Genomic DNA, 27,797 nt, shown 5'->3' on the forward strand with positions numbered 1-27,797 from the left:
GTAACCAGTGAGCCATTGGCCACTAATATAACTGTCGTGGCTAAGCCAGCAGAAAATGGGCACCAGCAAGAAGATGGCGGCTGGAAAGAGTGGATTGCAGCTAGCCAGGGGACTCAGTCAGTTGGCCGAAAAGCAGACAGCAGGTCGCACGTCGTGCGAACCTAGTCTCCAGTGAGACTATAGTGGTATGACTCCCCTATCTATGGCTCCGTGGGTGTTCCTTTTTGGCCTCACCATGTCCTGCGTTCTTATGTGGGGAGCGGGAGCTGAGACCCCGCAGGAGACCCCACACAACAGATGGGAGGGAGAGTTTAGACCACAGAGCAAACAAATATCCAGTAGATGTTTCTGTTGCTCCCAAAGGCCCTGCGTGGCTGTTGGGGTAAATTCAGGCATGTGCTCCTTTTAACTCTTTCTTCCCCACAAAGTTATTATTTTTCCTCCTTTGCTTTTTCTGTTATGTAGAAAACCTGAGCCCCAACCTGAGCTAGTTTCGACCTGTAGGTTTATCAAATTCTCTTTTAAATTAAATGGACCGATGCACAAGGAATTCTGCCAGCTGCCAAGAAGATATACCGTATAAGTCTTCAGCTTCTCTGATCAGGCCCAAATCCTTTCTAAGTAAGCAAGAGTGTGAGAGGAAGACTGCTATTAATAAGACCCGCCAGGTGGGCTGGGGAGGACAGGACCTCATGTACAGTGTAATTGCATTCACTGTTTTTATTCTCTTTCAGATTAAATACAACTCCATTGTACAGGCTTGCAAATGAAACTTTCTACCTTCCCACTACCCTAAGTAAAAGGCTTTAGTAGTCTTCATCTCATTTTGAACAAAAATGGATCTCTTCTTAAAGATTACTTAATACAAAAGACGACTGAGTAGTTTTGTTATCAAGCAGTTGACAATCTATTATTTTATATTTTCTTTAACATAATAATTATTTCAGGACAGTATTATAATGCTAGTGTATCTGGCGTACTGTTTGGTACTCGTGCTTTTTTCTAATAAGGTTTGCAGGTTTACTCTGCTATGGAAATAATGTGACAACATTTGCTTTCAACTTCAACACAGAATATTAATTTAAAGGACAATCGTTTGCTCATCCCTCCATGGTAAACTATTAATAACCATGTTTGCAAAACATTCATGCATAATGGTAGGGTGTTTGTAAAGCTATTCTACACACTGTAATTTTTTAAAAATACCATGAAATTAAATTGTGAAATAAGCCTCGAAAATATGTCAGAATTACACTCTCCAGTTAGTAAAATATGTAAGGGATAAAATAATCTTATGTTTCTTCAGTGAACTATTAAATGAAAAAGTCTTTCTCTAAAATTTTTCTAAAGTAAGGGCACAAATGTTTAAACTTATCACTGAAAATACAACGTTGTCAAGATGTACTATTTATTGACCTATATAGCCTATATTTAAAAAGCACATAGAATTAGGACTGCTTCACAGCACAGTGTGTTGCTTAAGTCCCTGGGCTCTGGAGCAGGGCTACTTGAATTCATGAATCTTGGCTTCCCTCCTAACTAGCATGTGACCTCAACTATCTGTGACTTAATGATCTCATCTGTAAAATGGGGGTAATAACAATACCCTTAACATCGGGTTGTTGTGAAGATTAAATGGTTTAATACATGTAAAGAGCTTAGAACACGGCCAGTACTTAATGAAAGCTAACTATTCTTCTTATTATTATTTCATAAGTCAGATGTTAATGGATCAAAGACAGTGCCAACCTCCGAACCCTCTTGTGACTATGCAAACCAGCTGTAAGTTTAATTGCCTACCTCACTAATCACACCTACCACTCTCCAGGTCATGTTTCTGCTATTAGATTTATAACTTTTTAATGTTTAAATTTTTTATACATCTAGAATTTAAGCTTTGATGGGTGTAGGTAGAAATCATCCTTATTTTTTTTCCAGATGACTGCCCTGTTTTCCCCAAACCATTTATTCAGTGAATAACTCATCTTTCCTACTACACTTCTCGTCTATTTGCTCTTTCATAACCTTAGAGCAGAGGTCTTCTAACTAGGTTTCAGACATGCCTGCGGGTATACGAAGACTTTCCAAAGGACGCACGCTAAGTTTTATGGTTACGTCCAGATCTTCAACTTCTGTGTACTTTTTCCCAAAATCATGTGCCTAAGAAGATGCCAATCATCAAGCCTCTCTCTCTCTCTCTCTCTCTCTCAATCTCTCTCTCTCTCTCTCTCTCTCTCTCTCTCTCTCTCTCTCTCATTTTTAAGCAGACTTCATTTTTTAGAGCAGTTTTAGACACACAGCAAAACTGCGTGGAAAGCAGGGTTCCCATACACCCTTCACCCCTATACACCCACAGCCTCCGCCACCAGCAATGTCCGCACCCAGTGGGACACTGGTTACAAATCATGAACCTACACCAACCAAAACAGCATTATCAACCAAAATGCACAGTTTACAGTAGGGTTCACATTTGGTGTTGTACATTCTATGGCTTTGGACAAATGTGTAATGATGTGTATTCACCACTATACTATCATACAGAGCAGTTTCACTGCCCAAAAAATCCTCTGTGCTCTGCCTGTTCCCCTCTCCCCCAACCCCCAACCCCGGGCAACCACTGATCATTTTACTATCTCTGCAACCTTGCCTTTTCCAGAATTTTAATAGCTGGAATCATACAGTATGCAGCCTTCTCACATTGGCTTCTTTCATTCAGTAATATGTTAAGGGTCTCTTTTCATACTCCTCTTTCCAAATTTCTTCCCGCTTTAACAAGAAAGACATCTCTCTTATGTATTCCTAATCATAATATTACGCATGGCCAAACAAACAAACAACCCTTCAAGCAATTCCTTTGATCAAGGCACCATAACACATCCTCCCCTGTCCATCTCATTAAGAGATATACTCCCAATACATTTTATTTTCTAGGTGACAAGAAACAACCCCTTTGTCGGCTGAATGGCTTCAGTGGCTCTTCTCTCCCCACCCCATTAGGCAGCCTAGCAATGAGCCACATGAAAAATACGGTAGCGAGGTTTCCAGCTGCTATCAGCCTCCCAAACTCCAACTGCTACTTTTTTCTCAGAAAGTCATCTCGTACCAACAAGCCTCTATTGTTACACAGCCAAATAAGAGCTCCCTGCCCCTCTCAATGCCTGAGGTCTACAGAAGTGGGGTCTGAGGCCTAAACCCCTCTCACTGCGAGACGTGAGCCTGACAGACTGTGTGCTCGTTCGCTGACTTAGACGGAAGACCTCAAAGCATCTCGCTCTGTGCCTCTTCTGTGAATAGTTCAGGGCGTTTGTGCCGACTAATAGTCATAAGAAAACTATTTTTATCAAATACATAATTTATGCTGTTCTAATCAAATGTGTATTACATATTTATAATGATGTCAATCCAAACATTTGTTGTACACATATAGTCAGAGGATATATATTTGATATGAGGAAGCATTATAAAGTTGCCAACAAAAGACTTTAAACATAAAAGCCTGCTACATTAAAACAAAAACCTATAGGAGAAATAATAGAAATGGAAGTTGAAAGAGAAAAAGGACCGATGTGAAATTTCTGACTGTTGACAAGGAGCTTGTTTACTGATGGTTTAAATGGGTGATGAGGGGTTCAAATCACTGTGGTACTTACACTGCCACTGAAGAGTGATAAAATAGCTTTATTTTAAAATATAGATATTTGCAATATGCCCTAACAACTTTTGCCACGATTTAAATGTATAATAAAAATGTTTCAAATGTCAATTTAAAATATTTTAGAGGGAATACAGTTTTTCAAAAAGCTTTCAGGGGGATTGTGATAAAAACCATCCTAGGAAGCATCCTAGACTGCTTGTCTTCTGGTGCTAAACACCCCCCCTTCCCCCGCCCCATCCTCACACTTGGTGGGAATTATTCAGGTATTTCTAGGGGCTGAGTATGTTCATGTTTAGGGGTGCAACTACAAAGGTTATATAGTATGAGACCAACTATCCTAGTAGTTGCTCAGGAAATGTTTCTTGAAATCAACTGAATTGAAAAATAAAATGTTTAAAATTTAAAACAAAGGCAAATAGGACATAAAGGTAAGATGATGTCTCTGTCTCTCTCTGTTTTCATAAGTTTGCTGTGCTGGTGGATTACGGGCAGTCTGCACTCCAAAGAACATCGCTCTTGGCTTTATCCGGTTCTCTTTTCCTGTTTTTCTAACCAGCACATTTTGTGAAGGCTTAAACCTTTCTGCTCAAAGTGTTCCCTGTGCTCCGCAGTCGGTATCACCAGGAAGCTTGCTAGAAACTAATGATACTAATGACATATATTTATAGACCAATTAACAGGGCACTTTCATAGACATGATCTAATTTGATCCCAATTACAGCCTTCAATTTAGAATGAAGTGCTTTCTACAAAGTGCACAAATTCCATTCCAGCAAAGTGAGAGACACGAGTACAACTTGCTGATTCGTTTGCAAAGATGAGCACAGCACACTCTAAGTCCAAACACTCATTTGGAACTATTTTCAATTTAACTGCATCAATACTCTTCATTCAAATATATGTTGTTGTTATGGGCCAGAAGATTTTAGGAAAAAAACAAAACCCAAAACAGAATAAAGTAGTGATTTGGGGGTGGGCTGGTGTTATTAATATTGCATCATGAAAATCTAGATCTGGAGAGCATGTTAGTAAAACTACGCTGAGAGAAGTCAGACAGCCTGTCCAGGACCGAGTCTCAGTCAAAATACGCTGTCATCTAACAGATCAACACAAAGTCTTCATGGTCTGAATGCACATGAACTATCTCAGACACCACGGAGAAAAAATTAAAACCCTTGGTATTAACTCTGTACTGTCCCCATTAGATGGAACACCAAATAAAAAAGATGCATCCTCAACTGTAAGGAGTTTTTATTTTCTGCTTAAGAAGAGACTGCATTCAGAGATCAAAAAAATAGATAACAATTACAGTGCAAAATATAGAAAAGAGCTATATAATTTAGTATTCTATGTATCAAAGTGACATAAACAAGCAGAATGGAGTGAAATTAGTAAAATGAAACTACGATAAACACTGATTTCAAGGCTTTCTAGTTGGTTTCTTTTGGCCCCACTGCTTTTTATTGGTCAGCCGAGAAAAAGGGCTGTAGTGGGTGGTAGAACGAAAAGGCAAAGGATCAAACAAGGCCCATTGCCAAGAAAGGGTGGGAGAGAAGTGATGGAGAAGGTGTCTGTGGAGAGGTGACACTTAGTGGCAGATCTACATGGAGGGTCACAATCTGTTAAGTGAACTACTGAAAGGAGTCAGTATACTAAATACTGATATTTCACTTCTCCTAGCAGGAGGTCGCTCACTCATATGTAGACACGGCATTTCTTAGGAATCAAATCTGGTGAATTGCACTACTTCATCTGCTTTGGCAAGCCTAAAGGATGGATCCCTGGGGTTCCACCACCATGTCTCCCTGAAAGTCAAGACTCTTCTGGACCCGAAGTCACATAAGAGCCTTGCCGATCTAATGGGTTCCTTCTTTGTGCTGAGACTGTCCTGTTACAGAGATGCTAAAAGCCCTGTACTGGTCTCTACACGTCCTGTGTGGAATCAGAGGGAGCCCACAAGCAAAGCTCATCCTGGAAGTTTATCACTGAGTGTCAAGTACACAGCTCCTCAGGCACACCAACCACACCTTATCTGTACTTCACTTATACAGACTGTGACACCCCCTCCCACACACACAGGACAAGCCACTAATGTGTCACAGTCTGCAGGCATCTTCTCACTGCGTATTTCCCAGCCCTCCTTGGGAATGGGCTTGCGTTGTTCGCTTGGCCTCCTGTCCTCCCCGCCCACCCACGGTCCTTCTCTCCTGGCAGCTGGGAAGGACCTGGCACTCCTGCTGTAACTGCCAATGGTGCTCTGTGTTGCCAAATCGGGTTCTGACACCAGCTCTGCTGCCAAGGGCCCTGTCTCGCTCCAGCTGTTCCTGTTTCTTCCCCAGCAGTGTGACGCCCACAGTGAGGGTTGGGGAGAACTCAGACCTAGCATCGTGTAAGTATCCCACAGACTGTGTGCTGGGAGCACAGGGCTTTTATAGTCGGGGCCAATCAAATGAGCGCGTTTGCCTTGTGCTCAGGGCCAGGATGAACCTCATTACCTGGTGTCACAAGCCTAGAGCCCAAATAGACGTCATAGCGGGAGGGGGCTGGCGACATGGTGAAGCCACCCAGTGCAGGTCTGCAGGCTGCCTTCTAAGGGTTCAGACAGATGTGAACCCGATGCTTGAGCCCGCTCCCACACTAGCTGCTAGGCAGACTTTTATTGCTCCCTGATTTTTATCTATGGCACATACAGCATCTCCATAAAATTAAGGGGCAAACTCCCGCTACTCTAAGACATTCACTGGTTTAAGTTTTATGTACTTCTTTCCTGGGATTATTGCTGTGGATTTCTTTTTACACGACGTTAATCACCTGGCTTGTAGTTCCTTCAGGATAAAGCGGAAAGCACTGCCATTTAAAACCTCTCCATCTACAGATACACCTTCTCTGTGAAAAGCAGTTTCAAACTGCCTTCTCGGAACCTGATTACCGGGGAGCATTTGAGATTTTGCTTCCCAGCATATCATCAGCTTGGCTCAAATAATCGCATACAAATTCTCTACAGGTTCACACACACCTTACAAGAACTGTTTGGTCTACTAAGTGTCAATATGCATCGAGAGAGGTCTGAAAAGACAGAAACTGGTAAGTTTTCCTTTGGGATTCCTTTTAAAAGATATCTGAATTGCTGGAATTTAAGCAAGAACAACGTATTTCTGTAAAAGAAGAATGTATTCCTGTATTATGTACTTAAGAGTTTTCCACAGAATAAAAATGATTCCATGAGGTAGGTTTTCTGCAGCACTGAGAAGTTGAGAAGATACCTACCTTGTTTTCTCCCAGGAGAATGGACATGGCTTTGCTGATTCCCGGTCTGAGTGAAGATCTAAGAGTCCAGTGTTTTTAAACAGTCAGGTTGTTTCACCTGCATTCTTCCCGAATGGTGGTGTGAACCTGATTTACTATATAGCAGGCAATGGCAAGAACTGGCTTCCGTTTTCACCTTTCACCTGCAGCGGGCTCTTCGAGACTGTCAGTGGCGCAGTGGCCTCTAGAGGGAACTCGGGTCAAGTGGGTCACCTCTGCTCTAGCAAGGTGGCTGCCTTGCTCACTTGAGCTAAAGAATCACTCACTCCATCAAGTATTTATAGCAGGTAATTGTGATCCCTTCCCATCAGTGGATTAGTAAATGTGCAACACTGCAACTGTACTTAAATTGCATTTGTTTTCATAAGCTATGTAAATAATTACATTCCTTCAAAATCAGCTATACAGCTGAGGTGAGGCCTAGAGAGCCGAAAGTTGTTTACAGTGAACTTAGAAGAGTTGATGAGTAATGGAAAGGCTGAAATTCTAGCTGGGTAATACTGAGCAAATTATTTAACCTTTCTGCCCCTTTTCCTCCTATCTAGAAATGAGCACATTTATCCCTATCAGCGATGTAATATTAAAGGAAATAACAGATGTGAAAGTGCCCCGTAGAAATGTTACGGGATATTATACATGTTTTTTGTGCCCCCAATATTCCCATGTTGAGACATAACCCCCAATGTCATGGTATGAAGAGGTGGGGTCTTTGGGAGATGATCAGGTCATGACAGTGCCCTTATAAAAGGGACCCCAAAGAGCTCCTTTGCCCCTTTGACCATGTGAAGACACGGTGAGAAGACAGCTGTGTATGAGCAGCAAGTGGGCCTCACCAGACACCAAATCTTGCCAGTGCCTTGACCTCAGCCTTCCTAGACTCAACACTGAGAAGAATAAATTTCTGTTGTTTATAAGCCGAAAAAAGACCACCTGATTACCAAACTATTGGCTAATGTCTTGTAGCAATATAGAAAGCACCGAGAAGCTTGTGAAGTATGTTTTAGATGGCTGAGTATGTTGTGAAGTTGTTTGGATCCTATAAAGGGTCCCAATTCTGAACAAATTTCTTTATGTACCTTAATCAATTAGCCTGGGTCTATGGTACTTGGTGCTTTGTTTCACCTCAACTGACTCTGGTATCCTTCGAATTATTGTAGATGATGGAAACACCATCTGCCCTTCCTGAGAAGGCTTTGAAACAGTTTTGAATAAAGGAGGATAGTTTCATGGAAATTTTACATAATTTATATAATGTTGGCAAAGGTTCTGGAAAATAACTTTGTTAAGTTTCTGATAACAAGGATGTATGGTTATTTAAAATAAAATGGCATTTCCTAATTCTAAAGATTGAATATATTTGACTATTTGTTTCAGAGAACCTGAAGACTCAAACTGGAAGTCTGCCACAATCATGGGAGTGGTGCTGTTTTGCAAAATATGATTAAATAATCATCTTTCTTGTTAGACATAGCGAACATTCACGGCTCCCCTTCCAAAGAGGAGGAAGCATCAAATTAATAAATGTCCTACCTCTGACATGTTAACTTACTTATTTCAGCATCAAACTCCTCATCTCCTCAGGGCTTTGGGGGGAAATGAAATGTATGAAGTTGCTTTGCATAGTGCCTGGGAGGCCGCAGGAAGGCACAGGGGCCTGTAAGCTCACTTCTGCGAGGTGGCACACAGTAGGCCTGCGGCTGCAGGTCAATCTGCTCCCAGTCCTGCTCTTTACACGCTTACTCAGTGTTTACTAAACACCTGCCACGTTTCAAACCCCGGTGCTGTGAATACAAAAGTGAACAAAAGACATGGTCCCGTGGAGCTTAGCGAGCGCCACAGCCAGGTGAGCGGCCACTTTGAGTGTAGACCACGGGTGCTCCAGGGGCACAGAGGGGATTCGGCCCAGTCTGCGGCTGTCAGAAAAACTGCTCCCTTTTCCTGAGCTGAAATGGGAAGACTGGTTAGGAGCCGGCCAGACAGAAAAGGCAGGGCAAAATAGTTCAGGCTGGGAGAGAACCCAGCAAATGCCTGCAGGTGAGAGAGGACTTGGTGCCTTTGAGTAATTAATTGAAAATGATTCAATGAAGCTGAAGATTAGACAAAGACAGAAGTGTTTACAGAGGGGGCCGGGGAAATAAACAGGGCCTACATAACAAGGCACCATAAACCATGGTGTAGGGTTTGGAATTTATCATAAGGCAATGGGAAGTCACGGAAGGGTTGCATGTAAAACAGCACGTTTTCAGATTTGTGTTTTAGAAGCATCGTACATTATGTGGAAAAGGAACCGAAAGAAGGCAAGACTGGAGACTGCGAGGCTAAGTTTGTGGCTGATACAATAATTGAAGCAAAAGATGATGGTGACCTGAACTCTGCTCGTGGCGATGGGACAGGATAAAACGAGTGGGAGAGTTGTTCTGGCCTCAATTGGACTTGATTTATGAGAAGGGGGTGTGGTGATAAAGGAATCAAGAATCACACCCTGGTTTACTGGCTACTGGTATGTTGTTATTCACTAGAGGGAACATAAAGAAGAACAAGTTTGGGCAGAAAGGAAATGAGTTCAGTTGTAGACACAATGAATTTGAAATGTCCATAGAACATCTGGAGGCATCTAGAGCCGAGAGGTCTGGGCGGGAACAGGATGTGTGTGAGTACTCAGCACATGGCTGGAAACTGAAACCATGGAAGTGGAAAACCAGGGAGAGCGTATAAAAGGAGATTGTTCTGGTACAAACACTTAAGAGAATAAACTGACGAAGAGGGACCCTCCAAAGGGACTGAAAAGGAATGGCCAAACAGGTAGAGAAATCAGGAGAATTAGAAGTCACCAAATTCAAGAGAAAAAGGTATTTCAAGAAGGTCATGCAAGTCATGGGGGAAAAGTATGTCAAGAAGTTTAACGATATCATATAATACAGAAAAACCAGGTAAGAGACTCAGTTTTCATTGGTTTTAACAAGGAGGTCTAAGTCCATCTAAATTCCACCCCCCACACAGAAACTCTTACATGCATCTACACAGATTCACACACTTTATCCTCAAATAAGAGGTTAGTGTTCCCTAAGATCACCTAGGTCTGCTCTGTTTTCCTTCTCTTATCACCCCGTCCTTTGCAGTTGCATTGCAACTCATCCACAGCCCTCATCAGGCCAAACGTAAAACAGGAAAGAGAATAGGGGCTGGGGGCAATGGAATGTTCTGTGGCCCAGGCTAAATCCACTTCAGTGCAACCCTGATTCTCCTTTGTACCGAAACTTTCCAATGGAAGCAACTTATTATCTTGTTAAATGTAAATTATAAAGACAAAAGGCTAACTGACCAAATGAAGTTATGAAGTTTAATTCTCAACTTCCTAACAACTCGATTGGCCTTTGAAATTTTAAGACCATGGACTATACAATTAATATCTCAGAGCTTTTTTTTACTAGCTTTTGCTTTAGACATTGTAACTAGACAGAAAACAAAACTATGCATAGTTTAATTTTCTTGCTATACTTAAATGATCAGAAAATATTTATTAAGGAAAAAGTACAGTTGGAAAGGTTTGCTGCAAAGAAAATGACTGACCTATTTTCAAAGTCCAGCTATAATTTAGAAATTCAAATATATAAAAGATCTGATTGGTTAAGGGTTTCAATGTACAAAAATTTTACATTTTCTTTTTTTTTTACTCCTTTAAAACATATGGTTTAAAGAAAAAGGATTTATTTAGATAGCAGAAGAATGTCAGATTATATGACTCATGTCCTACCTAAATTTTCCTGTTGGAAAACTTCCTAAGGGATGAGTAATCTTATTTTATCCTGGATCAGCCCACAATTTGAGACAGTTATAGATTTGAAATAGGAGTTGCTAGTTGCATGATTGAAGTGCTTTTTGAGTACAATGTAATCACCCCATTACTTTAATAAAAAACTAATTTATGTGACAATTCCTAGTGGTCTCCATCACTAAAGAAGTATACCAGTAATGTAAATCAGATTTTCACCACGGAGAGAACTAGCAGTTCCCCAAATTCCAAAAATGCAAAGATGTAAGTCATGGGCAAGTGACATTCTAAAAGACTCTCCAACAGACGGTCCATGAGCATTTGGAAACACCAGAGGTGACCAGCAGGGGCCATCATGGGCTCAGCACAAACACGGTTTGCCAGGTAATCCAATGTCCTCTCAGAATGGATTATTTACTTATTTATTTTAAAACTGCCCCTTTTGAATTTTTTTAAGATTTTTTTTTTTATTGGGGAAGGGGTACAGGACTTTATTGGGGAACAGTGTGTACTTCCAGGCCTTTTTTCCAAGTCAAGTTGTTGTTCTTTCAATCTTAGTTGTGGAGGGTGCCGTTCAGCTTCAAGTTGTTGTCCTTTCAGTCTTAGTTGTGGAGGAAGCAGCTCAGCTCCAGGTCCAGTTGCCGTTGCTAGTTGCAGGGGACACAGCCCACCATCCCTTGAAGGACTCGAGGAGTTGAACCAGCAAACTTGTGGTTGAGAGCCCACTGGCCCATGTGGGGATCGAACCGGCAGCCTTCGGAGTTAGGAGCATGGAGCTCTAACCCCCTGAGCCACCGGCCGCCCCAGAATGGATTATTAATAGGTCATTAGACTAATGGATTTACAAAGCTGATACAATATACACCAGGGAACCTTTAAAGTGAAAAACTAATTGAATTATTCAGCCATAACAGAGTACCAAGTATTCTATTTACCATGATATAATTTACTATAGTTTGCATAGTCAATCATTCAGCAAATATTTAGTAAGCTCTTACTTTGTGTCTTAACCCCCTTTGCAGTACAGTTCTACCTGAGGCAGTAGAGCATATGGCTTAAGCACACAGACTTGGAGCCAGTCAGCACCCATTCAAATCCTCACTCTGTCACTTAAATGGCTTTATGACCTTGAGAAAGTCACTTGATCTCTGCCTCTTGTCGCCCACCTGTAAGATGGGGATGGTAACATAGCAGCTACCTTAAAGGGGTTGTGAAGATTAAAGGAGCTAACAGATGTAAACGTCTTGGAAAAGTATCCGGTATATGACAAGCGCTAATGAGTGTCAGCTATGACAGCTCTTTGTTGTAGAGGTAAGAGGATGTGTCTGAGACATCAGTTTCTAAACTGAGACATCAGGATCTAAACTCGAGGCTGCCTGGTGTCAAAGCCTATGCCCTAATCCACCTATAAAAATTACATTTTAAAAAGTGTGTGTGACATTCTTAGATGATTTCAAAGAACCCACCCACTTCTTTATCCCTTTGTTTTAACAATGTATGTTATACGTAGTGTGTCTCTGAAGCAATTTCTGGGTTCCTGTGCTGAAACTTTCCCAGAAACCAGGAAAGCTACTTAGGAAGTTGAGCTTGCCAACGTGCAGGCTAGAGCCCTAGCGTTTGAAAAGGTACATTGTTGTATCTCTGGAGAGTGACATGTGTTGATCTCCCTTACTAAAGAATCAGTATTGTAATGGAGGAAACTTAGTAAGAGCAGTCACTGTAACTAATCTTTATTATTGCTAAATGTGGGCCGAGAGCTACTCCAAGCGCTTTGCACATAGTATTTAATCCTCAGCACCACTTTATGAGGGTATTATCAGCTGCGTTTTTTTCCAGAAAGCTTTACACCTTGCCCAAGGTCACCCAGCTCGTAAGCTCCAGTTGGAAGTTCATCCAGGCCACTGGCTTTGGAGCCTGTGCTCCTTATCCACTAAACTCCTGCTCATGAAACCACGTCCACGTGTGCTAAGTACTTGCTAAAGAACCTCAAAGAACTCACCTTATTTGTCTCCAGCAACCTTGCTCACATCCTATTTGATCATCTTGAATGCCACAGTCCACTTACATACTCCTTCATGCCCACATTTTCAGGCTCCCTCAAACGCCTCCTCATCGGAGACGCTCCTTCCTGATTATGCTCTCCTGACCCTCCTCTTCCCCTGGCCTCGCTTTACTTTTCTTTATATCACTTATCACTGTCAGCCATGATTCGTGTGCTTGTCTGCAGATGATTGGATTGTCCACCTGTCTCTATAACATAAGCTCCAAGGGACTCTGTGTATTGCATTGTCCCAGTGCTTAGAATAGAGTCTGGCACATAGTGGGATCACAGGAAATACTTATATAAATGACTAGATTCCTACAGAGTTTTACTTCTTACACAATACAATTTTTACCAGTGGTATCAAATGAAAAATTAAAGAAAAATGCCACCATCAAACATAATATATAATCTCTATAATTTCAATCTTCCCTTCCAGTCCCTGTTTATAAGCAGATACTGATATTTCTTTTACAGATAAGTACTCATAACTGAGATTCTAATATGCATTCTGCCTTTTCAGATAACATTATTGAATCAGATTAAAAAGTCCATTGGTGGATGGATTTTTGTCAATGACTTTCAACAAACTACATTTTCAGGCTCAGTTTATTTATTTACTTTTTAAAGTAAAAGCAAAATTGGCCAAGGCTTTTCCATTTGCGTCCTAGAAGTCATTTTTTCCCCTGCAATTTTTACTACCAGTGGTAGAGATTACAGTTCTAGTCCATTAGTACTAAAGTAGAGCAAGATTCTTGAGATACAAACCAGGCTTTCCTTTCAGGCAACCCGTTAGATCATTAAAAAAACGTCCGGCTCACTAAAGAAAGCACACTTCAGTGACACAGATCTAGCACTTTAGGTACCACAAATTCCTTCGCAAAATGTTTCAGCAGCCTTTTGATGAACTCAGAAGTTGCAAAGAATGTCAAATGGAGATTTCTTTGCACTATCAACAAGATGCAAACAGGCCAGTGAAACACGAAAGACAGAAGTAGTGCTTACCTCAGGAGAGTTGGTTCTAGAAATTGCTTTATCTGCCTACTGATTCTTAGCAGCTTAAACAACACACACTCATCACCAAGTTTCTATGAGTCAGGAAACTAGGCAGAGCCAAGTGAGGTCTGCTTAACGGCATCTCTTAGGGACGCAATCAAGACATCAGCCAGGGCTGGGTCTCACCTGAAAGCGCAACTTCGATGGACCTGTCTGCAAACTCTCCTACGTGATGGTTGGCTGTTTTCAGTTTCATGTGGGCTGTGGATTGTGGGGCTCAAAACCTACATGGCTGTTGGATGGAGGACACCCTTAGTTCCTTGCCATGTGTGGCCCCCTCACATAGAAACATGCTTCATAAACCCAACAAGGGACAGAATCTTCTAGCAAGATAGAAGTTACATTCTCTGCAATCTAATCACAGATGTGTCATCCCCTCCACGTTGAGATATCTATTGGTTAGAGGCAGGTCACTGAAAGGGGGAGGATTACACAGCCCCCGAATACCAGGAGGTGGGCATCCCGGGGGCCATCTCAGAGGCTGCCCACCACTGAAGTTCTCTCTCAAAATAATGCTGCATGGCTCGCAAAGAGATGTGACACCTACCACCTTCTGACCTGGCTGTCCACTGTTACCTCACATAGAGTCAGCACCGTCTGGAGTTCTCCCACTTCTCCTGAAGTGGCTGCTTCTGAAACAACCTAAGCCTCCCTTCCTAGGCAACATACGAAAGAGGAAAATAAGAAATAAGGTAGAAACTTTCCCTCTTAACTCATTAACTTGAGTAAAGGGTCAATCAATGATACAGGTGCAACATCCCTGGGCTTTGGGGCTGAGACAGTGGCTAAGGTTGTACAAATGACGTATTCTGTAAGTCTCTCCATGAAGAGCCAACACCACTTTTGCACGTCCAGCTTCTCCTATGGCTCGTTATTAGCAGCTCAGTGCCAGTCACATTCTCTCCCGTGTGCAAGCTATGGAATTACAGTTGGACCTCCTCATGTCTCTGCATTAATGAGCCCTACTTCGTCATTGTACTTCTAATTGCCTGCCAAGCCTAAGCGCAAGAATCTGAGTTCAGATAATCTAATAACAGCAGCTTTCTTCTCTACATAATATCAACTGTACAGCACTCAAGAGAGGAAGTCAAGATCCTCAGAGACAGCAAAAGAACTGGTTCAGGGCTAAGGCGAAGATCACCCACTTGGCACAGAAATGGGTTCCCATTTATGAGACGCAGTGCAGCGCAGCGGTTACGAATACAGTCTCTTGAGACGGACCGCTTGGGTATGAATCCTGCTCCTAGGATTCACTAGCTGTGTGACCCCGGGCTGTGTGACTCTCTGTGCCTTGGGTTTTTCCCAAAAAAAAACAACAACAACAAAAAACTTTTACCTACCTTACAGGGTAATTATTAGGATTAATATTTATAAGTGCTTAAATTAGGGCCTGGCACATAGTAGGTGTTATATGCATGTTTGCTAAAAGGAAACGGCTATAGGTTTTCACTTCATGTGACTTCCGGTTTCCGGTCCAGCAGTAGTAAGCTTGGAAGGGTCACTCCACACAACATGACAAAAACTGAACAAATGAAAACTTACACCTTTTCCTCGACCCATCACAGCAGTGAGATCACAGGACAAACTACTGCCGCATGATGTGGAGAGGCAGGCAGGGGGTACAGGAAGGACACGCACATCTGGAGAGCTACCGTGTCCAGAACATGGTGTTAGGGGCTTTCATCCCCACCACTTAACACAAAGCGATTATTATTTCCAACCTAAAGAAGCCCTCACTCAGCAGGGTTATTTAACTCACCCAAAGTCCATTTGAGCTGAAGTATATCTGAAGCCAAGGTCTATTCTTCCACAGCTAAACTGCCTCCCAGGATAGACGGTTTCAATAAAGGCCTATTTCGTTTCTGAAGGGAAAGAGAAACTACTAAATGCCCATACAAGAATCCAAGGATTTAAATGATGAACTTAGCTAGGAATTCTGTTGTGAAACTTCTACTATAAATAAGAACTTACGTTGTTAAAGAACTTAAATGGCCTGTACCCTGTATTCTCCTTCCTTATTTTGAAAACCAGTCAACGATGTGAGCTCGTGGACATAATTTCTGTGCCCTGTCCTCCTACTGCACAATTCCTGTCTCCAGACAATGTCGAGCTCATCCTCAGCCTTGGCTAACGTTGCTTCCTTTGCCTGAAGCACTTTTCCTTTCCTCCAGATGCTATCAGGCTGTCCCTTCTCATCACTAAGGATGTATCTAACTCAAAGGTCACCTCTCCAAAGTGACCTCTTCCTGCAACCACCCCTATTGAAGTAGCATCCCCACTCTCGCATAGAGCTTAGTTTGCGAACTTGTTTTATTTTTCTCGCTTGTCTCCTCCAAAGAGAACATAAATTCCTTGAGGGGCAGGATCCGTGCACCGGGCTTATCCAGCACTTGAATTATTCTTGGAACCCAGGAGGGCCTCACAAATAACTGAGTACATGAATTGCAAGTGTTACAAAGTGAGACTAAAATGTATCCCTGATAGAAAAAAAAACAAAAACAAACACAACCTGAGAGAAGAGACAAAAGAAAGGAACAGAGCCTGCCATAGGAGTGCAGTGCCTCCGGCCTCTGAGGCTAAGAGAAACAAACTAGCACCGCGCAAACACGTCGGGACCAGCGCTCACAGCGGGCGAGGCACGGCTCCGGGCACTGCACAGCCGTCCGTCACTCCGACTTTGCAGGTAAGTGAGATGAAGCCCGCAGGCTCAGTGGACCAGGGTCACAGAATCAGAAAACGGCCGAGTCAGAGTCTGAACCCAAGTCGCTGGGTTTCCTGCATTTACTCCTCCTCCATGCTGCGTCTCCAAGGACAGCTCAGCGGGGGGCCGCAGGGACCCGCTGCTTCCTCTACAGCCAGGAAAGTCAGCCGGTCGGGTTCAGGTAACGGGAGCGCCGGTGAGAAATCCACAGCACGTTTAGTTCCAGCCCATGGTAGTTACAACAGCACGGGGCGCGCAGGGCGACAGCCTCCGTTCGTGTCACCTTCTCGGGTCTCCGCGGTTTCACCCCCCCCCTCCTGCGCCCCTGCGTGCAGTGTCTCTGCACTGCGTCTGCCGGACGCTCTGCCCGCGCAGCGACCTCGTGGCCAAACGTCGCCTTCCTCACCTGTCAAACAGCAGTCACGTGTGCGGCCCGCGCCGCGAGCACTGAGGGAAGGGCGCGGCGTGAGGGCGCCGGGCTGAAACGAAGCGCGGTCACCGACGCTCACTTCCGGGCGCTTCCCGCCCCTCCGTTCGGCGCTGCGCGCCGCGCGCTGGGAGCTTGCGCACTGGCGGCCGCCGGCCTCGGCGTTCGCCCCTTCGGCCGCCGCGCCTTGATGACGTAAAGGGCCTGCGCCTCCCGGCGGGCAGGGTGCGCGTGGGGAGCTCAGGTCCCCTTCTCCGCGCGGATTCCGGCGCGCCTGGGGCCCCGGACCCGGCATCATGAAAGAGACGCCGCTTTCAAACTGCGAGCGCCGCTTCCTCCTCCGCGCCATCGAGGAGAAGAAGGTAAACAAACGGTCCCGGGAGCCGCGGCGGCCCGGGTGGCCCGGCCCACGGCAGTCTTCCGGCTTGGAGCAGACCTGGTCCTCGCAGGCCCCGGGAGCCCCGGGGGCGGCCGGTGCGTCCCTCGGCCACCAGGCTTTCTTCGGCCACACTGGGTTCTGTGCCCCGGCACCCAGTTTCCACTTTGCTGGCGCGGGGCCGGAGGATCCCGCTTCCCGCCGGGTACTCGGCGCAGGGCCCGGCTCAGAGCAGCGGCCCGGCGTCCGTTGAGGGAATAAGCCGGTGTCTGTTGTGTTTCCAGCGCCTGGACGGCAGACAAACCTACGACTACAGGAGCATCAGAATCTCATTTGGAACGGATTATGGGTGCTGTATTGTGGAGCTTGGGAAAACAAGGTAACTTTGGCTTCACCTTAAACATCAGCTCAGTGGGGAAAAGTTTCCAAGAACCCAGCTGACTTAGTTGTTTCCACAGCAGCTAAGAATCCTGCACGTTATTTTCTTTGGCTGCGAGAATAAGTATATTTTCTTGAATGCAAGGCGCTTTACAGTCACGTTTTAAATTTTAAATCATAAATACACATTCTGTCACATGAAGTTGCTTCCTTCGGGTGTCAGTAAGCAGGCCCTTCTTTCTTTTCTCCCGAGTGACACGAGAATTAGACTTTTAGTATTCATTTGGCTTTCGCGGTTGTGAGGCCATGGGTCCCATAATATTGGCCAACCATGAACGCCACGGGAAGACTCCTAAGAAATCTCAAGTTTCCGTGCCGTCTTGTATCAGTAAATACTTGTTTTAGAAAAGAGAAGTTAAGGGCATTTGTTTTTTTTAAAACAATCTGTGGAATAGTCAGTACTGTAATGAGATGTTTTTTCCTGTTATCTCTTCGGGTATGCCATTGTACATCTTATTCCTGTATATAGTCTACCACTACGTATGTAATGTCAACCTCTGATATATCGTGATGAGTATGTTATTACTCAGAATATGATTGATCCTTAATTGGTATCTGTTCTAGTTTTTTTGTTAATTGGAAAGGAAGTATATTTAGTTAACAGATTTGTACTTTATCTTTGCAGAGTTCTTGGACAGGTTTCCTGTGAACTTGTTTCTCCAAAACTCAACAGGGCAACAGAAGGTATTCTTTTTTTTAACCTTGAACTCTCTCAGATGGCTGCCCCAGCTTTTGAACCCGGCAGGTATTTTAATTTTCTTCTAAGCTGCTTTAACCAGAGGAGAATCTAATAGCAGTGAGGTATTGTTTTAACGCTTGGTTGACATTAGCCCATTCCTATTTTCATAGGCAGTCAGATCTCTTGGTGAAGTTGAATCGTCTCTTGGAAAGATGTCTAAGAAATTCGAAGTGTATAGATACTGAATCTCTCTGTGTTGTTGCTGGTGAAAAGGTGGGGAATATGCTCAAAATTCTTAATCTTAGCATGAGTATTGTTGATTACGTTAATTCTTACAGCTTCTTGAACTCAGTTTTATACTGGTGTACTTCACTTCAAATGTTCCTGAGAGCCAGCCATAGAACTTTGTGTCATTTCTGGAAAGGAACAAAAAACGCTGGTGAAAATAGCAACTTGGATTTGTGAAAAAATGTCTTACTCAAAGAACTTGTGGTTTTTCATATGTTTTTATTTATTTTCTTATGTTATTTGAGTTGATAAGCAGATGGTTTCCTTTTTTTATGAATGAAAACCTGAAGAACAGATTAAATCCTTCATTTGGATAGGTTTATTGACTTACACAAGGCTACACAGTGAGTCCGTGGTAGGCTGACATTGGAAATCTTACTCTCAATAAATTATTCTGCCTGATGACATTAGCACTTTTTTCTTGATTAGGGTATTTTGACCATCTTTTGTGACTCAAGAAGTCACTTAGCCTTTCCACATTCCATACTTGAATATGACACTTCTATTTGCATTACTTGTAAGATTATCATTTGTCAAGTAAAATCTAAGGGTTTGAGGTTTTTAAGTTAGGAGACAATAAAAATATGATTAGTTTTGGAGTTAGGGAAATCTTAGTATTAAACGTAGAATGGCTCTATATATTTAGGGCATATATTTTGCTGTTGTGAAATGACTCATAAAGTTGAACTGTTGGTATTTCAGATATTGGTCTGGCTTAACATTTTTCTAAATACAGTTTTATTGATACAATAGGAGGAGTAACCACATTTTAACAGCAGAAGAAAAATTTGCATACAGTGTTACTATTCCTTTTAAAAGGCCCCTAGTTGTGATCAGTTAGGATTTATTTTTGTTTTAAATTCACATTCAGGTTTGGCAAATACGAGTGGACCTGCATTTATTGAATCATGATGGAAATATTATTGATGCTGCCAGCATTGCTGCCATTGTAGCCTTGTGTCACTTCCGAAGGCCTGACGTGTCCGTCCAAGGAGATGAAGTGACACTGGTAAGCTCCCACGATGTGAGCCGGGCCCCTTTCTGGGAATGAATGAATATCCTTCACGTGCAGGCAACCTGTTATTAGTAAAGGCTTATAGATGAGACGTGCTCAGCTGAAAGGAGGCAGGTGCAAAAGACTAAAAATTGTTGTATTTCACTTACATGGAATGCCCAGAATAGGCAGATTTCCAGACAGAAGGTAGATCACTGGTTGCTTGGGGCTGGGAGTAAGAATTGACTGAAAACAGGCTCAAGAGAAGTTGGGGGTGGTCATAGAAATGTTAAAAAACTGGATTGTGCTGACAGTTACGTAACTATGAATGTACTAAAAAGTGAGTCATACAGCAGTGAGTGGATCTTTGGTCTGTAAAATACACCTCAGGACAGCCATTAGACAAATGCATAATGTTAAGGAACAGGAGTGCAGTCAAGTAGGTCATTGTAAAAGAAGTTAGTTAGGGCCTCACTGAGGATTAAAAGAATTTCATTCTTAATTTTCCTGTTAGATGTGCACAATGCCCTTTTGTATATTCATGACTTAGTGACTAGTGGTTGCCACTTTTCACACAGTATGCCCCAGAAGAGCGTGATCCTGTGCCATTGAGCATCCACCACATGCCCATTTGCGTCAGTTTTGCCTTCTTCCAGCAAGGGTAAGTCTCATCCTTGTCATGGGTGAACGTGTAAATGCAGCTGGGCACTGGTGTGTTGTGGATAAATGAACAAGCCTCCTTTTATATTAAACCACCTGATAGTCCTTTTCTGTCTTTGTGAGGGCTTTACTTGGAAGAGCTTTCTCAATAGAAGTGACAAACTTCTCTAATGAAGACTCCACATTTTTCTTTTAATGGTGTATCAGAATTTCATGAATTTACTGCTGCAAGTAGTGTTTTCTCTGTCCCAGAGATGTCCAGGTGGTAAGAGAAGTGTACGCGAGGCTCTCATCAGGGGTGAGAATTACTGAGGATTAATGGGAGCATATTAGATGGGGTAGTTCTAGGAGCAGGTCCCAAGGGGGCATGGCTCACAAACGGGAGGAAGCGTTCAGCTTTCCAGGAGTTGCTTCACAACTCACTGCTATGATAATTCCTCCCACAACTGCAAACCCGGAGCCCTGTGTCCATGCGGTGGTGCCTTGAAATGAAAGCTTGAGCTTTCAGTCTCCTTAAAAACAAAGGGAGGTATAAATAAGATATTTTAACAATTTTATGAATAAGAACTAGAGAAAAGCTTTCAAGTGTCAGTCACTGTAGTGTAGAATTTCATTAGAGGGAAATAGAGTGGCACCGTCAGCTATATATGGAATTTAACATTTTCCAGTAGCCACATAAAAAGGGAAAAAGAATAAGATAAAATTTATTTTGATGTATTTAATATATCTAAGATATTATTTTAATATATAATCAATCTTAAAAATTATTCATGAAATAGTTTACATTTTTGTTTCCACTAACTCTTTAAAAATCCAGTGTTTTATACTTACAGCACATCTCAGTTTGGGCCAGCCACATTTCAAGGGCTCAGTAACCACATGTGACTAGAGGCTAACATTAAACAGTGCAGAAATATACGGTATTTTTTAATGAGCGATTAGCAGAACTTAGAAGAACTTCAGAGTACAGGTCATTAGGGAGATTTCAAAATTAACCAAATTAATGTTATCTGAGTTTTCACAATGAGCCAGTTATTTAACCAAAGTGATAGCATTAGAGTTAGACTACATGTTATTTAAATAAAACCATTATGAACCTAATGTGATTTTACTGTTATAGCTAGCAACATCCACTTACTATTCATTTTGTGTCCATAAAAATAATTTTCTTGTATCTTTTCCCATTAAAGTGGCTGAAATCCACAGGCTCGGGCCTTCACTGTGTTGACTCTATTAATGCCATCTTGTAAAAATATCCATTCTCTTAAACCTGGCCAGCACTCAGCCTCAGCTTTGGTCAGGTCCACTTCCCGTTCATTTCAGCACCTACTTACTGGTGGACCCCCACGAGCGAGAAGAACGTGTGATGGACGGCTTGCTGGTGATCGCCATGAACAAGCACCGAGAGGTCTGTACCCTCCAGTCCAGCGGTGGGATCATGCTGCTGAAAGAGCAGGTCAGTGCTACTTCGGGTTCGGTAAGAATGGGCCTCTTTTTAGAAGCTTTTTCTAGTTTGTTTTTAACGAAAATCCAACAAGGGTATTTTCAGTGCTTGATTGTAGGATGTGTCAGCATCTGGTTTCAGTACTGTCGTTACGCTATTGACTGGTGGCAACAAGGTGTCTTCCTTCCTGCCTTGCTGCTCCCTGTATGGCCCTCCTGAGTCTAACTCTTCTAGACAGAGCGACACTTTCCTCCTGTCAGTGAGGAAAGGGATTCCTATCCCTACCCTCCACCCCCGAAAGTGTCAAAAAATAGAAATGAGGTAAAAAAACAGTTTTACTTTTAGAATTTGGGTACAATAAGTTCTCCAATCCAGCTGCTTACCAGACTCACTTGGGGCGTTTAGAACTAGGTTTCCATGTAGCATAGAGAGCAGGTGGTCAAGAGCTCAGAGACGGCTGTAGTTGGAGTTCCAGCTCTGCCTTATACTAACTGACCTTTGGCAAATGATTTCGTATCTTCATGCGTCAGTTCCTTTATCTGTAAAATAGGGAGTAACGTTACTATTGACTTGTTTGAAGGATGTAAGGATAAATAGATATGGCTGTATTGCACTGTACAGTGTAGTAGATTATGTGTGCAGTAAATGTAGGTTTTTCTTATCACCGTGACCACTACCAGGTCCTGTTTCCAGCGATACTGATCTGTTAGTTCCTTGAAGCCTGAGAACCTTTGCTTTGTGAAAGCTTCCAGGGATACTGTGCAGCCATGTGTGGGTCACTCACACAGGAAGAAAGTTAGTGCACCTTGAGTATAAAATGCACGCGTGTGGCCTCTTCAGTGGTGTCTGCTAGTGTCTAGGGAAGTTTTTGAGTCTGTTCCCTTAATGTGATCATCCTTCAACTATTTTATTTTTTAATTTTTTAAAATTTTATTGGGGAACTGTGTGTTTCTCCAGGGCTCATCAGCTCCAAGTCGTCGTCCTTCAATCTAGTTGTGGAGGGCGCAGCTCAGCTCCAAGTCTATTTGCCGTTTTCAATCTTTAGTTGCAGGGGGTGCAGCCCACCATCCTGTGTGGGAATCGAACCGGCCACCCTGTTGTTCACAGCTCACGCTCTAACCAGCTGAGCCATCCGGCCACCCCCATCCTTCAACTGTTTTAAAACAACTCTCACATCTTGCTTTAACTTGTTTATGTTATTTTCATATTTAAAAAAAAAGTCAGTCTTAAATTGTAAAGTTAGAAAAACTAATCTTATGTTTTTAGTTTTGTTAGAGAAAGCTATTTGATTTGTTATCTTGAATAAGTTGATTTTTATAAATAGGTTTTGAGATGTAGTAAAATCGCTGGTGTGAAAGTAGCGGAAATTACAGAGCTAATACAGAAGGCTTTGGAGAATGACCAGAAAGTTAGGTAAGTTTAATTTCTTTTCAGAACTAAATTGTCTTTTTATAATAGATCTTTTTCTGTTAAGGACCCTTCTGGCATCGGGTAGCTATATAATTTTCACACTGGGATCTTTCCTTACTTATTCTCAGTTGAATGTACTAGTTAGTGTTTTTTTTAAAAAGTTGATTAAACTGTTGTATTCCAATTTAAATAATCTGTATTGGAAAGCCATGTTATCCTTTAACTGAAAGAACACACTGGGTTGATTTCTGTCTTCTTACCATGTGACATTGAATAAGATCTATAACCCAGCACGTCAGTGTCTTCTGTAACATGGGAAGTTAATGTAGAACCCTGGTAGGGCTGGTTTGAGGACTAGAGAATAATAATCTATTTTAAGCCCTTACATGTGCCTGGCACGTGGTTCAATAAGTGGTAATTATGGGAACTTTTTATTATTTTTCTTGATAGGCATAATAAATTGGTGAGATTAAGTTAGTCATTCACTATTCCAATATTTGTCATCCATTGATAGGATAAAACAGTTAACTTTTTCCCCTTCATGTCTTCTCTTCCATCTGTCCTCCACCCCTATCCCATCCCCAACCCTCCAAAAACCCCACACAGGAAAGAAGGTGGAAAGTTTGGCTTTGCAGAGTCTATAGCAAATCAAAGGATCACAGCATTTAAAATGGAAAAGGCCCCTGTTGATACCTGCAATGTAGAGGAAAAAGCAGAAGAAATCATTGCTGAAGCCGAACCACCCACAGAAGTGTATCTTTACTGGGTGGTTTTCTGTTGTTTTTTCTTTCACTAACAAGATTCCTAACACTGGCATTATTAGGGCAATGTGAAGCGTGTGCACGCTGACATTTGTCTTCTGAAATACTACTTTGTTAGAGAAAACATTTAAGACACGACAAGATGGTGACGAGTCCTGCTAAGTTGGTGGTTTAACAGCCACCGTCTCTTCAGCTATCCTAAACAACCCAGAAAATCCTCTATTTTAAGAACCATTTTATAACATTTCATTGTCCTTTGGAAAATTGTTCTTTAATTTCAATGGCAAGGTCAAGCACGCTGTACACTGTTACTCATTGTTCTTGAAATTACTTATTCATCCATTCACCAAATTTATTACAACTAAAATTTTGAGTATCTCTTGATATTTCTCACCATTATGATCTTGAAATCTTCCCTGAGTTATAAATTTTACTTTTCTTCATTGTTTAGCCATCCATAGAACTATTGGTAAATTTTTTTCTTAAGAATTTGAGGCACATTTCAGTGTTAAAACTTTCCTTCTCATCTTTTTCAACGCTGCATTCAATAGCACTATTTTTATTATTCAGTTTTCTTGACTTGTAAGTGTTTCTAAACCTGTGCTCTGGACTCCTGGAACTGCCCAAATTGGAGAAGGAGTAGAAAACTCCTGGGGTGACCCTGACGACTCTGAAAAGGAGGATGACGATGAAGGTGGCAGTGATGAAGCAGTCATTTTTGATAATATAAAAATGGACACTGAAATAGAAGTTTCCAATACTGGAAGCCAAGGTAGGTGGTACTTTATGACTTTTAATATACATATATAAATTAGTTGTATGTGTACATAATCCCTATTTATACATTAAAATATCCTTAAAACAGGGATCTTATTTTTATATTAGCAGTTCCTTTTTTTAGAGAGGCTCAATATTTTGATTTAAATTTCAACTAAGACTAACTGCAGTATTAACTCCAATTCTTTTCTAAAAGAATGTGCTTATTTTTGTGTAGTAGTGGTACTCTGGTATGTAAATGTAGTGGCATTTTTAATTAAGACATGTTCTGTTTTTTTCTTTTATGTATATATATATCTGGGCCAGTTTTAAGGTTTTTTCAAGATCTTATTCCTGCATGCTATGTCTGTGTAGTTTCTAGATGAAAACATGCAGCCTGTAACCTTATATATTGAAAAGTGCTGTCCAAATAGAACTTTCCGCACTGTTATAAAGGTTCTTTATCTACATGTCCAATATGGTAGCCACTTGCCATCTAGCTGCTGAGCACTTGAAATGTAGCTTGTGTGAGCAAGAAACTGAATTCTAAATTGTAATACTTCTGGTTAACATAAAATTAAATAGCCGCATACAAGTATGGCTACCATACTGGATCAGAACATACAAAATTCTAGGAGTACCTGGGATACAGGTAAGCCTAGATGATCCTTGCATTCTGAAAGCTGTAGAACTGGAGAAATGGTTTTTATCTGGATATTTTTACTTTTAAAAAAACCAAATTCTTGATTGGCCCATACCAGAAAATGAGGTTTTTTGTGTTTTTTAATGTAGTGAAAACAGAAATCCTACAAAGGATCTAGGAACTAGGCTGGCAGAGAACTAAATGATGTGCTTACGAGTCTGTGACGCAGACCTGCCTGCCTTTGCGGAGGGAAAGAAATGACTGCCTGTAAACATGACTGCGTCTGCTGGGGGTTTGTAGGGAAAACATCCCCATTCATTGCGACCCTTGGTCACTTTTCCCAAGAGTTACTGCTACTTGGGATTATTCTTCCAATGGACTTATTTAATGTATATTTACACCCATATAAGCTTCTACACACAGGTACTGTGAATGAAGCTTTAGAGTTTTTTCCACGTCATTATATACATATCAGCCACATTCTTTTAAAATGCTGCATAGAATGCTTCAGGGTTGAACTAATTGGTTTAATCATTCCCTTCTTGGTAAGTGCACGTTGATACCATTTTTCACTTTTTCAGTGCTACTGCGCGCATCCTTGCATGTGCCTCTATGTATCTATGGACTGTTTTTCTAAGATTAATAGCTAGAATATTCAATTGCTGCTTGAAGCAGTTATTTCAAATGCTACTATTTTCAAATGAATAATAAAGACCTGAGATAATTAGGAGGATAGAGCAGGTAAAGCCCTTCTGAGATATATGGACAAAGGGAGAAACTAATGGAAGACTCAAAATAGAAAGAATTGATATACCAACAACTGGGAAAAGGATTAATTCACATTTTATATATATCATTAACAAAGGCTAAGGAGAAAAATGAGTAAGATACAGACGTAATTTTCAAATACAAATGGCCAATAACATATGCCAACCCTAGTAGTAATAAAGGAAATAAATTAAAAGCAAAAAATGATAGCATTTTTAATATCTTTTAGAATGTATATCCCTTTTGACCCAACAATTCTGCTACAGTGTCCAAACTGGGTCTCCAAAAAATGCTATGTATATCTATAAAATATAGTTTCCCTCTTACTTTCCTATAATGGCATGTACCGAATGATTATGTAATTAAAGAAATCTTTGGGAAATAAAAACCTCCACCCAGAGTAGCTTGGGCTCAAGTTTAGAACCACTGATATAAAAACCGTGTGGGAAATTTCCAAGAGATATAGGCATACCTCAGAGACAATGCAGGTTTCCTTCCAAGACATGACAATAAAGCGAGTCACAGAATTATTTTGGTTTCCCAGTTCATAAAACAATGTACATACCTTAATTAAAAAAATACTTTATTGCTAAAAATGATAACCATCATCTGACCCTGTTGGAAAAATGGTGCTGATAGCCTTGATCTACTCAGGGTTGCCACAAACCTTCAATTTGTAAAAAACCAAATTACCTTCTAAATGCAAAAAAAATAAAGCAAAATGTAATAAAATTAGAAATCCCTGTATTTATGTTGCTTTCTTAACTTTTCTTGAAGATGCCCCTATAGTGCTGTCAGACAGTGAGGAAGAAGAAATGATCATTTTAGAACCAGACAAGAATCCAAAGAAAATAAGGTAACAAATTTCTGGTTTATTTCTCTGGTTTTATTCTCATCTTGTCTTACTGTAAACAAAAAGATGTTCCTTTCTCATTAGAAATCCATTGGTTCTTTCTCTGGTTTCTTCCACCTGAGATTTAAAACATTAGGACGTAATTTTGTAAAACTGTTTGGATGCCTTTCAAAGTTACTGTATTCTATTCTCATAGTTACTAGAAAACAGTAAGGCTTCCCGTGTGATGCGAAATGTAATACACGCCATGGTGTGAGTCTGGTGCATCACCCATGGGATCAGCTTCTAGTACTGATACTATTAGTAAATTGTCGATTTACTTTATTCACAGAATACAGACCATCAATGCAAAACAAGAAAAAGCACCAAGTAAAAGGCCAGTGAGAAAGAGAAAAAAGAAGAGAGTTGCTAACTAACGCTCACGTGGTTGTATTTGTGTACATAATTATTAAAGGATATTTATTTAACTGCTAGCAACCTTGGGTATTTTTTTAATTCACAAATCCATTATTCATTCCTTTATACTTTTTTACATTGTTTTAAAATAAACCTTCTGAAGAACTTAACACGTTATGAATAATTGTCACTTCAGTACAGTGTAAAAGCTGATGAGGAATGAAGCATTTGCTTAGTGTATACAAAGGGCTGAAAGAGTCTAGGGTTATTACAACTTATAAATAAGCAGATTTATGCCAGATGTGTTTTGATTATTATGCCCAAGTTAGCAAACTGGTCCAGTTGCTTAGGAAAGCGAATGTCAAAACTTGTC

The 27,797-nt window shown here is 41.5% G+C and overlaps 2 protein-coding genes across 14 annotated transcripts in view; one reads left to right on the forward strand and one right to left on the reverse strand.

Annotated features, from left to right (window-relative positions):
- The window catches only part of LOC308509287 (uncharacterized protein), a 53,567-nt gene extending 36,492 nt beyond the window's left edge, over window positions 1-17,075 (reverse strand). For 6 of the 13 annotated variants that reach the window (XR_013995165.1, XR_013995166.1, XR_013995167.1 and 3 more), the window contains exon 1: window positions 15,590-15,692. The gene's annotated coding sequence lies outside the window, so the exon portion shown is untranslated. Of the gene's footprint in view, window positions 1-15,589; window positions 15,693-16,937 lie in introns of those variants that run through there. The other 7 variants (XM_081077131.1, XM_081077128.1, XM_081077130.1 and 4 more) reach the window with 4 other exon arrangements.
- Window positions 16,947-27,503, forward strand: EXOSC9 (exosome component 9). The gene is made up of 12 exons (XM_081077126.1): window positions 16,947-17,320; window positions 17,619-17,713; window positions 18,398-18,517; window positions 18,622-18,724; window positions 19,611-19,748; window positions 20,312-20,394; window positions 21,717-21,849; window positions 23,162-23,250; window positions 23,854-24,000; window positions 24,596-24,780; window positions 26,953-27,031; window positions 27,360-27,503. The coding sequence occupies exons 1-12, from the start codon at window positions 17,255-17,257 to the stop codon at window positions 27,442-27,444; spliced, it is 1,323 nt and encodes a 440-aa protein (XP_080933252.1). The 5' UTR covers window positions 16,947-17,254; the 3' UTR covers window positions 27,445-27,503.
- Window positions 27,504-27,797: the final 294 nt, after the last annotated feature.

Source organism: Rhinolophus hipposideros (assembly GCF_964194185.1).
Source record: "Rhinolophus hipposideros genome assembly, chromosome: 16".
NCBI classification, from domain to species: Eukaryota; Metazoa; Chordata; class Mammalia; order Chiroptera; family Rhinolophidae; genus Rhinolophus; species Rhinolophus hipposideros.

Excerpts from the sequence above, each read along its gene's own strand:
- EXOSC9 (XM_081077126.1), top strand. The coding sequence starts at position 17,255 with ATGAAAGAGACGCCGCTTTCAAACTGCGAGCGCCGCTTCCTCCTCCGC. Across the intron at positions 17,714-18,397 it reads GTGGAGCTTGGGAAAACAAG|AGTTCTTGGACAGGTTTCCT; the intron begins GTAACTTTGGCT and ends TTATCTTTGCAG. Across the intron at positions 24,001-24,595 it reads GCCGAACCACCCACAGAAGT|TGTTTCTAAACCTGTGCTCT; the intron begins GTATCTTTACTG and ends TTGACTTGTAAG.